General features: G+C 42.1%; 1 protein-coding gene across 12 annotated transcripts in view; it reads left to right on the top strand.

Moving 5' to 3' along the window:
• Window positions 1-17,006, top strand: part of SUSD1 (sushi domain containing 1) — a 218,253-nt gene that overhangs the window by 39,305 nt on the left and 161,942 nt on the right. For all 12 annotated transcript variants that reach the window (XR_005835227.1, XR_005835228.1, XR_005835229.1 and 9 more), the window contains 2 exons: window positions 8,608-8,705; window positions 9,300-9,486. Coding sequence is in view for 9 of the 12 variants with exons in the window: in XM_040631715.1 (XP_040487649.1) it covers window positions 8,608-8,705; window positions 9,300-9,486 (285 nt within the window). In the remaining 3 variants the exon portion in view is untranslated. The remainder of the gene's footprint in view (window positions 1-8,607; window positions 8,706-9,299; window positions 9,487-17,006) is intronic.

The following is a 17,006-nucleotide window of genomic DNA, read 5'->3' as shown; positions in this document are numbered from 1 at the left end:
AAAATTTACCACCTTAACCATTTTTAAGTATTAAGTATATTCACACTGTTGTGCAACCCATCTCCAGACCCGTTTCATGTTGCAAAACTGAAACTCAGTACCCATTAAACAGTAACTCCCCACTTCCTCCTCCCCACAGCACCACCATTTTACTTTCTGTTTCTGTGGATTTTGACGAATTTTTGATACCTCACATAAGCAGAATCAGGTAGTATTTGTCCTGTGACCGGCTTACTTCACTTAGCGTAATGTAATGCAGGTTCTTCTGTGTTGTTGCAAATGGAGGGATTGCCTTCTTTTTCAAGGCCCAATAACATTCCGTCGCATGTATTTACCACATTTTGTTGACCCTTTCATCCACTGATGGACCCTTGTGTTGCGTCCACCTTTTGGCTATTGTGAATAGTGCTGCTGTGAGCGTGGGGATACAAATATCTCTTTGAGACCCCGCTTTCAATTCTTTTGGGTATATACCCCAAAACAGAATTACTGGTGAGAAGGGGGTCTGAGACATCGGTTCAAAGTCTAGCAGTGTCATATATGGGCCGTGTGTCATCAGGTAAGGCGTTAGTTGCTCAGATCCTCAGTTTATTCATCTATAAAAAGGGGGAAATAAAGTCTTCTTTTCCTATTTCAGGAGTTATGGAGAGGGAATCAAATGAGATCATCTATGGGGAACATTTTGAAAAGTTTAAAGCACCATGTGCATGTTAGGTCTTTTACTGAAATTATCGGCCTGTCTTGAAGAAGGGCTTCTGATGAGTCACACGTATGCACTTCCGCACGCTTTAGTTCACGAAGGTGGGAGAAGGCAGTGACTCTGTTTGTGGTGGTTGGGCACATGGTGTTGAATGGCTCTGGGAATGTGTTTCTAGGTGTTGACTTGCTTGGCTCAAATGACAGATCTCTGAAGAGTGGAGTCTCACGGGAGCTTTGATCTGGGTCCCTGGTTTGACCTGCAGCAGAATTGTGGTAACATGCCTTGGGTCTTGCCGTTCAAAGTTTTCCATGGGAAAGTCTAGCCAGAGCAAGCAAAACATGGGGGCTGCTGGTGATTATTTGTCCCTAGAGCAACGGTTCCTAACCATTTGGGGCATAGGAATTTGGTGAAATCTATCAAATTGACTTAATAGATATCTATTTAGCATACACTGCGAGTGAGGTACTTTGCTAGACTCCACCTTCTTGGAATTTATGGGGCAACAGGGTAAACTGACTTTTCTCCAAAGAAATGCTCATACACATACATAGAACGTCTTACAAATTCAGGGTGTTCATGGACTTCCGTGAAATAGATGAAGACTTTAGCTCTGCTGCTGGTGGGACGTGTGCCATGTGGTTCCCACGTTGGGTCAGTAGGTAGAGACTGCAAGCATAGAAACAAAGAAGGGTAGCCGTGGGTGGGAACCCAGAGATCTAGTTCAGCCTGCTCTTGGAGAGTTCTCGTTGACTTACCCTACTTGCACAGAGGAGCAAGGGCAGTCCTGTAACTAACACCAGGGACTGCAGAGTTCCAGTCTAACTAGGGAAACTGAGAAGAGCTAATGCCATCTTGGACCAGACTGATGGCCATTCCACCCTGTTAGTGTGTCTCTGATGGCACTTCTAAAAATTATTTGGAGGCAGTGAGGCAGCTGTCTCATGGGATGCTGGACTAAACATCTGGGGAAGTGTTCCTGGCCCTGAAACACCTGTGGGGCCCCTTGACAAGAGAGCGGGGCACAGCTGCGGGACCCTCAGCCTTTTGCTTCATTGCTCAGGCTGCTCTGTTTCCACCGTTCAGAGTTCAGTGGGTACAGGGATTAGTCACTACATTAAAAACCAGTGGATCTGCATGGGGCACAGTAAGCTATTAATTAGCTGATGCTTGTAGAGCACTTTGAAGAACAAACATGTTATGTAACTGCTAATTATAATTACCGTCCTCAGCCTGCCACCTTTCACAAAGTCTGTGGCTCCCGCGGCAGCTGTTTCCTTGGGTTGGTGCAAGCTTTGATTTAAGGAGAGAAAAGGCATTTTCCCTGAGAGCTGTGATCTTTCTGGGAGGAGGCCTCCAGGCCCTCAATCAAGATTGGCAGCTAAATTCAATTTCCGCAGATAAAGGGGGTGATTTACATGCTGATTAATTCACGGTGCAGCGCACACACGATCTGGGTGGGTAGGTAGGGGAGAGGCTTCTGGAAATGTAGTGAGAAATGCTGATTAACATGGCTCTTGCCCAGCTGAACCCCCTGCTGCCTTCTTTACCCTGTTTTCCACCCATTTCCGCTCGCGTCTCCTGTACCGACTCCCTCTGTGTATTTTGTGTGTACCTTCTTCCATGTCCACGTCTGGGTTTTCCTCCCATCGTCTGCTTTTCTGCCTAACTTCTCAATGCCTTCTGCCTCGGCTCTCTGTTTTCATTCTGTTTACCCCTCTTTTTATACTTGAATGGTTAGTTCCAAATTGGGTGGAATAATTTATTTTCACTTTACCTGCATTGTTTTTAGTTAAAAATATTTTGGGAGGCCCTATTTCTTTGGATTAGCAGCACGGATCTGTATATGTTTTTTAATCGGGCGTGAATGCTGGCAAGGTGGTGGGACTTTTTTTTTTTTTTTTCTTTAAGACCAGTTTGGACTGGAACCTCCAGACAGCTGAGCATTAGGCAACCATTTTAGTGTCTGGAAAAACCCCAGGTGGAAGCTTAATGTTTAGTGGGTTGGTTTACCTCAAGATCAAAGAGGCTGATTCATTCTTGATAAGACTGTCCCTGGCTTTCCTTCTGCTCAGGTCATTTGGCTTTTCATGTTTAGAATCCGAGTTAATAATTATAAGGTTGACGCTCACTCACACCAGGCTCTTGGAAGGGTCACATGGCTATTGAAACACGGACTGTTTATCGGCTGGGATCCGTTCTGAGCCCCCAACCCAACTCATGCCCGGAGCCCAAATGCCTCTGGGCGTCCTGGTAGTCTCTGCCCCTCTGTTGATCTTCCTTTTCAGCCTAGCGAGTGCTCACTTGCAGCCGTAAGGCAATTCAGATGGAAAACAAAGGTCAGCCGGAATAAATGGACACATGGATATAAATAGCCCCGTGGCTGGGATTTGTTTGAATATGTTTAGACTGCCAAGCATGATAGCTGCTGTTGGCTGTGTACCAACTTACAGGCCCAGGGCTCTGCTAGGGGTCTTCGTGCTTGGTTTCATTTTGTCCTCAGAGAAACCCTTGTAAAGTAAGTATTGTTATTTTTCATTTCATAGGTGAGTAATCTTGAGGCTCATTAGGCAACTTTCACAGGGTCCTTCAGTAACTAGTAAGTGGCAGAGACGAGATTTGGACTTCGGTCTGGACGCCTGAAAAGCCCACGATCTCTCTCCGACTAGCGTTTCCCAAGCTTGAGTGACTGAATTATTATTACCCTGATGGTGTCTGCCATAACAAAAGTATTATTTATTGAAGAAGTTTCTTTAAAAAACCTTATGTTTAAAATCATAATTTAAATTTATTGATCAAAGACACTTCGTAGTGGGTGTGATATTATGGGTTGGATGAACTATGTGTGTTTTTTTCTAATATACACAAAAGTCACTACAAGCAAACATATATGAATTCATTCACGTGCCCCAAAAAAGTCATCCTAAGATGTATAATGCATTGGAGGAAAGCACTCCTCCAAGTCCTGCCACTTCTACCTATTGTATGTGATTCTAAAGACTTAAAAACAGGAAAGGCAATAGAGCAGAACTGTTACAGCCAAGCAGGCTCTTATTCAAAGTAGTCCCTTTGATTTCAGTGATGCTGCCATTATCGGGATGTATCTGTTTGGTAATCTCTGTTTGGGAATTGCCTTTGGAAGTGGTTTGTGAGTCATATTAGAAGACCAGTCACTTAACTCTTGAAATCAGATACTGTTTTTGACTAGCAATGACACTGAGCTTGACCATCAGCTTGGGTCACCTGAGCTTACGCTCTATGATCTTTTACTGTTTCCAAAAATAGAGAAAAACGGTGTAAAATTGGAAACCAAGAGAGTCTGCTGAATCAGTCCCTGTCCACAGTGGCACTCCTGAGAGTGGTGTGTGCCCACTGCCTCTGTCGCCTCCCACCCTACCTCTCTTCCCAGTCTACAGAAGGACAGTCAGGCACCCGGAGCCTTCACTCCACTGTAGCTCTCTCACCAAGGTCCCTAGTGACCACCTGTCAAATTTATGTTCTAGTTTCAGTCCTCAGTCCTCTTAACCTTTCCACAACATTTAGTATTGTTGATCACCAATCCATACCTTCCATCCATCCATTCAGTCAATCAGCCAAATAATAAATTTAAAAAAAATCTGAGTATTCTCTTAGGTTCTGGGGATAGAGAGATAAACCTGGTCTTTGCTGTCATAGAACTTACATTCAGGAGAGACAGACACTAAATAACCAATTACAAAATTATTTAGTTATAGATGTGATAAGTGCTGCAGAGAAATGCTGGGTGCTAGTAGAATACTAAAACATATACCTATGTATATATATAGGTGTGTGTATATATATATATATATATACATTTCTATACATGCACCCACCGCATCCAAAGCAAAGCAAAGGTACTTTATGACCCACCGAAGCTTTGGTTCCCCAGATCTAATGGAGAGTTCAATTGGATGGGGTGGGGGCCTCCATTTTTTTCTTTTTTTTTAATCCAGAGAGGCCTAAGTGTCCTCTAACTGGACAAGGCATAGGCCTGCTCTACCTACCTCTTCCCAAAGTCAAACTTTAGATCTCATCATGACGCTTTGGGCGCTCTGTCAGGGGGCCAAGAACCATGTGAGGGAAGAAAGAGGTGGAGATGTTCTCTGGTGCTGTGACGACCTGCTTCCGGTGCTCCTTGGGTCGGCGACGAGGAGGTTGTGGGGAATTGGTGGGAAGGAAGGAAGATAACTTTAGAGGAATCAGACTCTCCTTTACATCTTCTTTCCTTGACCTTGAGGCGTCCCAGCAGCCAGTCTCCTCCCTCTCTGCTGCTCTGTGTCCTCTGGTTTCCCCTTGGGTTCCATGTTTCTCACTTTCTGCCCTTGGGCTGCTCTCTGTGTCCTCCCTGGATGTTACCCCGCACCCACGGCGTCAACGACCATCCACACCTTGCTGACTTTCAAGGTGATTTTTTCACCTGGGTAGTCTGTAGATAACTCCTATCTAGCATGTTCTAAACACAGTTCGTTAGTCCTTTTCTCCCAAACCCGGGGTGCTTCCGCCTGTGTTTCTCAGGAGAACAGTACAAGGCAGTCCATTCAGACTCTCAAGTTCAAAGGCTGGCAGTCAGCGTAGACTCTGGCTGTTCCTTATCACTCACCTCCCGTTGCTTCTCCTTCAGAGTTGTCTCATGGCTTTACTACCCCTGAGGCCTCCTCTCCTCCTCTCTGCTGCGTAGCCATCACAGTGCCCCCAGCTCCTGGCCTTGGAGTCTGGCAGTTCTAGTTTTGAATCCCGACTTGACTGCTTGAACCCACGTGGCCTTTGGCGGGTTATGTAACTCTCTAAGCCTCAGGTCTAGAAAATGCACACAATAATATCCAGCTCGTGGGCTTATTTTAAATTAAATTAATTTTAATATATTTTCCCCCAGTTTTACTGAGAAATAATTGACCTACATCACTGCATAACTTTAAGGCACCCAGCGTGGTGGCTAGCTTATATGTGTTGTGAAATGATTATCATGGAGTTATTTTGAAGATTAAATAAATGGCACTTCTAAAGTTCTATACATACCATAGGTCCATAGTGATCACTCAATAAATGTTCACTGTTGCTTCTTATGACTGCTCTTCAAATGAGATCTGGTCTTTAAAGATCTATCAGCGTTTTGCATATTATTATCGCTGGGTAAACCGAATCCTGTTCTTATGATCTCCAGTTCTACTCCAATGTCTACTTTGCAAAACACCAGAATTATCTTTCTTAAAAAAAAAAAAAAGTGCCATTGTTTTCCTGCTTTTAGCTACCCATTGCTCATAGGAGTAAGTCTGCACTTGGTGTGGCCAGCGGGGTCGTTCCCCATCTGATCCTGTCTTGCCTCCTTCTCAGAGCCCTGAATCTGCCACAGCCCCTTATGGTGACAGCCATTAGCCCTGTTGTCTGACTGCTCAGGTGTCTTCCCCACTCTTCAGGCATTCATCTGTCAAGGTCATGCCCTCCACAAAGCCGGCTTCCCCAAGCCCTCCAGTGAGAGTGGGTGGTTTCTTTCTCTCGACCCCATGGTCCTTGTGTGGAGCTTTGTTCTAAGATTTATCGAGTTGTAATTTCCCTGCTTATATGTTTGCTCCCTCCATTAGACAACATGTTCCTGGGGGAAGGACTTTTGTTCTGATCATCGTCACAGCCCAGTGCCTGGCATGGGAGGATGCTTGGCATTTGGTAATCATTCAGTGAATGGTGCCTAAAGAGCCCTAGAGTCAGTTCCAAAGAGAACTCCCAGAACTGTCTTTAGTTATCGGTACTGTTAGAATTAGGGTATCTCTTTTAAAAGGGCAGCATTTATGGGGATATTTAATATCTGATGGGTTTATAAAGCGGTCTTTCCAGCTGGTTTGTAGACACCTGGAGGGGAAAGCAACTGCATTTTGTTAAACTGCTCCTTGGGATGAGATAGCTGACATCCCTGTAATCAGATCTTGGTCCCATCTGTGCAAGAGAGCATGGCACAGGCAGGAGGCAGATGGCAATTTTGAGATGTCATTTGCTGTTGTCATAGAGAGTGAACAAGAAGGAAGGACAAGAAAGGAAACTTTCATGTCTCCTTTCTCATCTCTGCTTGGGTGGCAAAGGGGTCCCCAGTGAGAAGGAAATTTGCTCTACGGACAGTCAGAGACAAGGTGAGGGGTGGGCTGTTTCCTTTTCCTTCTGGACCAGGTGGTGAGTTAGTATCAGAGGGATGTGTGAGTGAACAGAGGAGTCCAGAGCTTTAGGGCCTTTGCAGGGCGATGGGGAGGGAAGGGGCCAGAGTATTTGGGGCTTGTTCAAGCTGATAAAAGACTGACGCCAGTGTTGTCGTCATGCTCCCCAAGGGGGTGAGCAAATAGGATCTTTGTATCTGGTAGGGTACCCATGTCCATAACTGGAGTATTTCTTTGATTTCATTTTATCTGTGCTCTGGGAGCAGGATTGATGTAGAGACCTGGGAATGATTTAGACAGCCATCAGTGACCCTCTGGTGTCTCTCCAGGAATTTGTCTGTTTTCCTTTGTCTGCCTGTCTTTATTCTCACTTGCTGACAGCCTGACCTGGGCTTACCCAAGACCCAGGTAATGCTGCTGATGGATGATTTAGTAAAGATGTAAAATCTTGTATGGCAACGAGATCATCAGTAGACCAGGGTCTGTCTAAAGGTAGCACTGGTCCCGGGGAAAGGGGAAATGAGTCAGTCCTACAGGTGCCCGACATGCTGGCTCTTTCCCACGTTGGACGCTGAGAGGGGAGAGAGGGGGCTGAGTTGAGAGGAGGCATCTTCTGAGATGGAAATTATCTTTCTCACCCTTCTTGATGGGAGTCTTACCTCGAGTTTCCCAGAAAGCGGAGCTCGAGGCACAGGGCTTATGTTTATTACAGTGGGGAATGACATCCCGGGAGGCAGGGGTGAGGGGTGCGGTGAGCAAAGCAGGGAAGGAAAGAGAGCCAGTACAGTTCATTGGCAACTGTGACCTCAGAACCAAGGCCCTCATACAGTTTCCCACATTGCCAAAGTTATTACATGAAATACACACAGAATATTTAAAAGAAGCAGGACCACTTGAAGAAACCAGTGGCTTTCTGATAAATCAGAATTAAATGGCTGCAGTTAGAGGAGTCCCAGAAATATCCAGGGACCTTATGGAGAATGTATTTAGTTTACTCCAAGCCTCTCCTGAGGAATGGTCCCGTGTGGGGATGCGTGTCATTTCCCTCTTGGGAACAGCAGTGACCTGGAGTGACCTGGAAATAAGAGCATTCTGTCAGCCAGGTGGGGTGAAGCCGGAAACACATCGTTCCTCTGCAGCTACAGGGAAGACTCAGGGCACAGCTCTGGGCCTCGCTCCATCCCACAGGAGTGGAATGCCAGTGGCATCCAGTGGCTTGCCAGGCCAATCACAGGTTGGAGTTCTTCGCTGTTCTCAAGCTGGTGTCTATCTTTTCTTGTCCTCCAAGTCAGGTAATGGGCCAGGCTCATTCTTTTTTTTTTTTTTTTTAATGTTTTTTTTATTATATTATGTTAGTCACCATACAGTACAGCCCTGGTTTCTGATTAAAGTTCGATGATTCATTAGTTGCGTATAACACCCAGTGCACCATGCAATACGTGCCCTCCTTACTACCCATCACCAGCCTATCCCATTCCCCCACCCCCCTCCCCTCTGAAGCCCTCAGTTTGTTTCCCAGAGTCCATAGTCTCTCATGGTTCATTCCCCCTTCTGATTACCCCCCTTTCTTTATCATTCCTGATGAAGATAAGTGGGGCGATTGGCCCTGGGGCAGCTTGAATGGCCTGACCTGGTTTCTGAATCAGAGCATGAGTGGCGGTTAGCAGAGATGGGAGCTGCACAGAGAAGCTAAGTCATGCCAAAGGCCACTGATGGATTTTGTGAGTGGACTCTCTTTTTCTGTTTCAGAAATAATTGCAGAAATTAGTGATGTATCAGTGTTTAATAACACCTGTGTGAGGTGGCACATAAACCCAGGAGGCATCGTCTCCAAGACTGTCTACGTGGTAAGTAAAATGCTTTGCTTTTTCCTGCGAGGAACATGACTAGGAGAGACTTCCTTTCATGAGGGCTTCTCCATCTAATTGTCTGATTGTTCTTTTAAAAAGTGATCGGATTTTTGTAAGATATCTGGTTTATTTTATTTTACGTTCTGTGCGTAATATACGTGTCACTCGGCGGGGTGTGTGTGTGGGGCTGTATTTATATGTGGCAGCGTCATGAGCGCCTGTTTCCCAGCACTCGTATCTCACTCCCCCAGAGGAGGCCTGGAAGCATCTGCTTCCTCGGGGACAGGATGCAGCGAGTGGTTCTCAGGTTGTGACTGCCTCCGTGGATGGCTGGTCACTTGTGGGACCCAGTAATACGTCCTCCCTAGAGGGACTCCTCATTTTATGTCACTTCTTAGGGTTTCTTGGTTACTGGGCTGGTCAGATTCAGCATCCGAGAGCTGACAGCAGAGGCTGACCGTATTCATCTCCCCTGCGTGCGCGGTGTGGTGTCAAAGGGAAGAGTAGGAGAATGGGACTCAGCTCCACAAAGTCTCTTGGCTGTTTTCACCAGAGTCACGGTGGGTTCTTTTTTCTTTTCCCCTCCCAAAGATATACATAAAAGGACAACGGTTGCACCCTGTGGAATCAGTTCACGAGGAGACAGTCAACGTAACCACAGACAGCAGGACCCCGGAAGTGTGCCTAGATCTGTACCAAGGCACCAACTACACCGTGAGCATTTCCACCGCCCCTCCCACGCGCTCCGTGCCGGCCATCGTTGGGTTCCAGACAGCTGGTAGGTGGAGGTGAAGTCTCATGGCCTCCCAGAAAATGCTGAGCACAGGATGTGGGGAAACGTCCTTCAGAAGCAGCTGGGCACGAGAGTTCATAGTTGCTTTCTGAGGTTGGTAGCCAGGAGGATGCAGTTCTAGTAGGCCTAGTAGGAGAGATTCCTGTCCTATTGATGCCAGGCCGAATGAGCACGGATGGGTTGTTTCCCAGCTGGGTCCTTGGTTGAAGTGGAAGATAATAAGGCATTTAAAAGAGGAGAACATTAGGTGATGAGGCAGTCAATTCTCAATTATCCAGGGCACTAGAGGGTAGCCATGTGACATTGTTGGTAGGAAACACAACAGTCCTTTCTTACTCTTGGCTATGGGGGACGAAGAGCTGGGAGGGTGACTCAGTGGCTTTACATCTAGGATGGAAACTGACCCCAGGCCTGGCTGGGGGTGCGAATCAAGTTGACAGTGAGCGAGTGGATAGGGAGAGGCAGCCCTAGGATGCAGGAAATGAGATATTAGGTGAAAAGAGAAGTGGACAGGAAGGAGTTTCAAAAAGTAGTAATAAACCTCATTGCACATATGTATGTCATGGATTTTTATAATATTGTGACAATTATAATAGTTTTTCATAATTCTCATGATGGGGTGTCAGGAATAATTAAATACCTTATAAGCAAATCTCAAAAAGCCATTGGTGTCATTTATTATTTTGGGCGACTTGAGGTAGTTCTCAGCTAGCTGTCTGATGTCCCACTTAAAAGGTGCCTCGGCCTCCAGGTATTGGGAAGTGACATGGATTTGGCAGAAATAATGAAATAGTCTGCCAATCTTAACAATAGAGAGCCAACTACAAAATTATACAAATTAGGTGTATATAAATAAAACAATATATTGCTTTCTCAGTAAATAATATGTAGGGAAAGGTGTTGTAGAATGAAAATGCAAAATCTTGTTCAAAATTAATGGTAAACTGCTATGGATTTATCAGGAATACGTCTTCTTCTTCCTTTTTTTCTTATAAGCTTTTAATTTTAATTCCAGTACAGTTAACATACAGTGTTATATGAGTTTCGGGTGTACAATATAGTGATTCAGCCGTTCTCTACATGACTCAGTGCTCGTTGTGATAAGTAAATTCTTTAATCCCCATCACGTATTTCACCCATCCCCCCACCCACCTCCCCTCTGGTGACCATCAGTTTGTTCTCTGTGTTAAGTCTGTCTCTTGGTTTGTCTCCCTCTTTCCCTTTTTTTCCCTTTGCTCATTTGTTTTGTTTCTTAAATTCTACATATGAATGAAATCATATGGTATTCATCTTTCTCTAACTGACTTATTTCACTTAGCGTAATACTCTCTAGCTCCATCTGTGTCATGGCAAATGGCAAGATTGCATTCTTTTGTATGGCTGAATAATACTTTTGTGTGTGTGTGTGTGTGTGTGTGTGCGCGTGCACATGCACACACCACATCTTCTTTATTCATTCATCAGTGGATGGACACTTGGAATGCTTCCACAGTTTGGCTATTGTAAATAATGCTGCTATGAACATAGGGGTGCATGTATCCCTTTGAGTTAGCGTTCTTGCATTCTTTGGGTAAATACCCAGTAGTGCGATTACTGGATCATAAGGTAGTTCCATTTTTAATTTTTTGAGGAACCTCCATCCTGTTTTCCACAGTGACTGCACCAGTGTGCATTCCCACAGTGTGCACGAGAGTTCCTTTTTCTCCACATCCTCTATAGCGCTTGTTGTTTCTTGCGTTGTTGATTTTAGCCGTTCTGACAGGTGTGAGGTGATATGTCATTGTAGTTTTGATTTGAATCTCCTGATAATAAGTGATGTTGAACATCTTTCAATGTGTCTGTTGGCCATCTGTATGTCTTCTTTGGAGAAATACCTGTTCCAGTCTTTTGCTCATTTTTTAATTGGGTTATTTGTTTTTTGGGTGTTGATTTGTATCAGTTCTTTATATATTTTAGATACTAATGCTTTATCAGATATATTATTTGCAAGTATCTTCTCCCATTCCATAGGTTACCTTTAAGCTTTGTTGATTGTTTCCTTTGCTCTGCAAAAGCTTTTCATTTTGGTGAAGTCCCAGCAGTTTATTTTTGCTTTTGTTTCCTTTGCTTCAAGAGACATATATATCTAGAGAAATGTTGCTATGGCCGATGCCAGAGAAATTACTCTGTGCTCTCTTCTAGGATTTTTATGGTTTCAGGTCTCACATTTAGGTCTTTAATCCATTTTGAGTTAATTTTTGTATATGGTGAAAGAGAGTGGTCCAGTTTCATTCTTCTGCATGTTGCTGTCCAGTTTTCCCAGCACCATTTGTTGAAGTGACTTTTTCCCATTGCATATTGTTTCCTGCTTTGTCAAAAGATTAATTGACCATGTAATTGTGGGTTTATTTCTGGGTTTTCTCTTCCGTACCATTGATCTGTGTGTCTGTTTTTATGCTAGTACCATACTGTTTTGATCACTACAGATTTGTAATAAAACTTGAAGTCTGGAATTATGATGCCTCCAGTTTTTTCCTTTTCAAGATTGCTTTGGCTATTTGAGGTCTTTTGTGGTCCCATACAAATTTTAGGATTGTTTGTTGTAGTTCTCTGAAAAATGCTGTTGGTGTTTTGATAGGGGTTACATTAAATCTGTAGATTGCTTTGGGTCATATGGACATTTTAACAATATTTGTTCTTCCAATCCATGAGCATGGAATGTGTTTCCATTTCTTTGTGTTGTCTTCAGTTTCTTTCATTGGTATTTTATTGTTTTCAGAGTACAAGTCTTTCACCTCTGTGGTTAAGTTTATTCCTAGTTATTTTATTGCTTTTGATGCAATTGTAAATGGGATTGTTTTCTTAATTTCTGTTTCTGCTGCTTCATTATTAGTATATAGAAATGCAACAGATTTCTGTATGTTGATTTTCTATCCTGTGATTTTACCAAATTCATTTATTAGTTTTAGTTGTGTTTTGGTGGAGTCTTTAGGATTTTCTATATATAATGTCATTTCATCTGCAAATAGTAAAAGTTTGCTTCTTCCTTACCCATTTGGATGCCTTTTATTTCTTTTTGTTGTCTGATTACTGTGGCTAGGACTTCCAGTACTATGTTGAATAAAAGTGGTAAGAATAAAAGTGGTGAGTTCTTGACCTTAGGAGAAAAGCTCTCAGTTTTCCCCCATCAAGTATGATGTTAGCTGTGGGTTTTCCAGATAAGACCTTTATTATGTTGAGGTATGTTCCCTCTAGACTTTTGTTGAAGGTTTTTTTTTTTTTTTTTTTTATCATGAATGGATGTTGTATTTGTCAAATGCTTTTTCTGTGTCTATTGAAGTGATCATATGGTTCTTATCCTTTCTCATTTCACATTGATTGGATTTGTGAATATTGAACTACCCTTGCATCCTGGGAATAAATCCCACTAGATCATGGTGAATGATTATCTTAATGTATTGTTGGATTCAGTTTGCTAGTATTTTGTTGAAGATTTTTGCATCCGTGTTCATCAGAGATTTTGGCCCGTAGTTCTCTTTCTTCTGTGGTGTCTTTATCTTACTTTGGTATCAGGATGATACTGGCCTTTTAGAATGAATTTGAAACTTTTCCTTCCTTTTCTATTTTTTGGAGTAGTTTGAGAGAATAGATACCAATTCTTTAAATGTCGGGTAGAATTCGCCTGGGAAGCCATCTGGTCCTGGACTTCTGTTTGTTGGGAGTTTTTTGATTACTGACTCAACTTCTTGGCTGGTTATTGGTCTGTTCAAATTTTCTTTTTGTTCCTATTTCAGTTTTGGTAGATTATATGTTTCTAGGAATTTATCCATTTTTTCTAGATTGTCCAATTTGTTGACATATAGTTTTTCATAATATTCGCTTCCAACTGGTTGTATTTCTGTGGTGTTGGTTATTTCTCCTCTCTCATTTGTGATTTTGTTTGAGTCCTCTCTCTATATCACTCTTTTTTTTTTTTTTTCCTGAGTCTGGCTAGAAGTTTCTCAATTTTGTTGATCTTTTCAGAGAACCAGTTCCTGGTTTCATTAATCTGTTCTATTGTTTTTGGTTTCTATATAATTTATTTCTACTCTAATCTTTATTATTTCCTTCCTTTTGCTGGGTTTAGGTTTTGTTTCTTGTTCCTTTTTTTTTTTTTTTTTTGCTCCTTTAGGTGTAAGGTTAGGTTTTTATGTGCGATTTACTTGCTTCTTGAGGTAGGTCTGTACTGCCCTAAACTTCCTTCTTAGAATCATTTTTGTTTGGGCGCCCGGGTGGCTGAGTTGGTTAAGCATCTGCTTTTGGCTCAGGTCATGATCTCAGGGTCCTGGGATGGAGCCCCGCATTGAGCCCCACGTTGAGCCCCGCATCGGGCTCTCTGCTCAACGGGAGTCTGCTTCTGTCTCTCACTTTCCCTCTGTGCTCTCTCTCTCTAAAATAAATAAGTAAAATCTTTTAAAAAATCATTTTGCTGCACCCCAAAGATCTTGGATTGTTGTGTTTTCATTTTCATGTAATTCTTTATTTCTTCTTTGATTTCTTGGTGGACCTGTTCATTGTTGAGTAGACTATTATTTAACCTCCACTGTATTTGTGGTCTTCCAGATTTTTTCTTGTGATTGACTTCCAGTTTCAAAGTGTTGTGGTCAGAAAAGATGCATAGTATGACTTCGATCTTTTTGAATTTGTTGAGACTTGTTTCATGGCCTAATATGTGGTCTGTTCTGGAGAATGTTCTGTGTGCACTTGCAAAGAATGTGTATCTGTTGTTTTAGGATGGAATGTTCTGAATATATCTGTTAAATCCATCTGTTCCAGTGTGTCATTCAAAGCCACTGTTTCTTTGTTGATTTTCTGCATAGATGATCTATTGTATTACTATCAGTTAGTTCCTTTATGTTTGTTATGAATTGCTCTCTGTATTGAGTGATCCCATGTTGGGTGCATAAATATTTGTAATTGTTTCATTGTCTTTTGGATTGTCCCTTTTATTATTATATAGTGTCCTTCTTTGTCTCTTATTACAGTCTTTGTTTTAAAGTCTGTTTTGTCCCAGTGCACCTGGGTGGCTCAGTCAGTTGACCATCTGATTCTTGATTTCAGCTCAGGTCATGATCTTGGGGTCGTGGGATAGAGCCCTGCATTGGGCTCCACACTCAGCGGGGAGTCTGCTTGGGATTCTCTCCCTCTGCCTGTGCTCTCATGTGCTCTCTTACCCTCACTCTCTTTCTAAAATAAATAAATAAATCTTAAAAAATAGTCTATTCCATCACATATAAGTATTACCACCCTCAGCTTTCTTTTGACATCCATTTGCATGATAAGATGTTTCTGCATCTCCTTTCTATAGGTCTGAAATGAGTCTCCAGTAGGCAACATATAGATAGGCCTTGTTTTTTAATTCATTCTGACACCCTGTCTTTTGATTGGAGCTTAGTCCGTTTACATTCAAAGTAATTATTGAGAGATAACTATTTATTGTCATTTTGTTACTTGTTTTGTGGTTCTTTTTGTAGTTTTTCTGGGGGAATATGTCTATTTTATTTTATTTTCGTATTTTTTAAAGATTTTATTTATTTATTTGAGAGAGAGAGAGCACAACAGGCAAAGTAGAATGTAGAGGGAGAGGGAGAAGTAGACTCCCCACTGAGCAGGGAGCCTGACATGGGGCTCCATCCCAGGACCCTGAGATCATGACCTGAGCAGATGCCCAACCGACGGAGCCACCCAGGTGCCCCAGAATATGTCTTTTTAAAAGACTTTAAACTTATGTGTCATTATTCAGTCAGAGTAACAGCTTGCTGTTCAGTGTCAGCTGTTTTTACTGATATCCAGTTACCTCTGCAAGGTAATTTCCCCTGGGAAAAGGATGGTGGTCTTTGGGGTCAGACAGACTTGGTTTTGCACCTTAACTCTGAATTGAAGAGTTAGGTGACCATGGCTGGGTTTTTTAAATGTCTCCAGAGCTCTTTCCTCTTTCTGAAATTTTAAGTGGAATTGGATTAAACTTGGAAGTCAATTTAGTGAGAGCTGGGGTTTATGTGGAGCCATCCCAACTGGGAAAAAAGCACGTTTCTACATTTATTCAATATGTACTTAATTTTATCTTTTCTGTTTATATATGCATTGTTGCATTCTTTTCCTCTAGAGTCTGTACATTTGGTGATCTGATCTCATTTAAACTTTACACTAGTTCTCTTAAAATGAATTGGGAAGTTTTCCATATTTTTTTATGCTCTGGAAGAGTTTTTATCACTTTGAAGTTAGTGCCTTCCTTTTAAAGTTGGACACATTTGCTCGTAAGATCAGTAAGTTTCACCCCTTTTGGGATGTAAATCTTTGATAACTTTATAATTTCTTCTGTGATTTTCTTTTGATCTGTTTATGTTTCCTACATTTTCTTCAGTCAATTTTTATAGCTTGTATTTTCCCCAAAAAAGTGTTGATTTGGTTGGGATTTTAAATATATCAGCAGAATGTCATATGGAATATTTGTTTACAAGTGCTCTGAGGTTACAGGTTATGCAACCCCAGGTTATTCTGATTCCTAAGCTTGGTTTTCTCTCTCTTTTAAAAAATTGATAAGCTTAGCTTGAGTTTTCTGTCTTATTGCTGTTTCTTTCCCCAAAGAATAAACTCTTCGGTTTTTAAGTGTTTTTTTCTATCTCATTAATTTCTCCCCTTAGTTTTATTACTTTTTTCTCCTTGATTTTCTTAAGTTGGTTGTATTGTTCTATTACTAAATTCTTGAGTTGAATGCATAATTCAACTCATTTCCATTCTTTCTTGTTTGATAATAAAAGTCTTGGGGCGCCTGGGTGGCTTAGTCATTAAGTGTCTGCCTTCGGCTTGGGGCGTGATCCCGGCGTTCTGGGATCGAGCCCCACATCAGGCTCCTCCGCTATGAGCCTGCTTCTTCCTCTCCCACTCCCCCTGCTTGTGTTCCCTCTCTCGCTGGCTGTCTCTATCTCTGCCAAATTAAAAAAAAAAAAATCTTAAAAAAAAATGTCTTAAGTGCTTTTGGACTTGAGCATTGGCAGAATTCTCTAGGCGTTGATACATATTCTCTTCATCCCTACTGTCAAGGCAGGATATAATTGTTCTTCTGATTTTCTCTTTGATTGGAGAATTATTTATGAGTGTGTTAATATATGTTCTCTTTATGTTTACTTTCAAAGCATTACATAATTGCTATTTGATTTCCCCATTGATTGAGGGATTAATTACAAGTGAATTATACAAATGGTAGGTTTTCTTTTTTTTTTAACATTTAATTTGCTGTTAATTTCTACTTTTATTGCATTTTGGTATTTTTAGGGGGATTTATTGTCATTTTCTTGGGGCTTATTGTTTGGGAAAGTTTTATGATAACGAGGTAGTACATTGGCTTGTAAGTAGAATAAGATCTAGTCTTCAGTCAACTCTGTTAATAAAGGCATTCAGGACTTCTGTTTTTTGGTGGTGGTGGTGGTTTGTAGATACATGGATTGCCATTTTTCTCAGTTTCTCTCAGAAATTCTAATTGTTTG

This window comes from Ursus maritimus, unplaced genomic scaffold, assembly GCF_017311325.1.
Source record: "Ursus maritimus isolate PB19 unplaced genomic scaffold, ASM1731132v1 scaffold_17, whole genome shotgun sequence".
NCBI lineage: Eukaryota > Metazoa > Chordata > Mammalia > Carnivora > Ursidae > Ursus > Ursus maritimus.
This window is presented reverse-complemented; position numbering and strand designations above follow the sequence as displayed.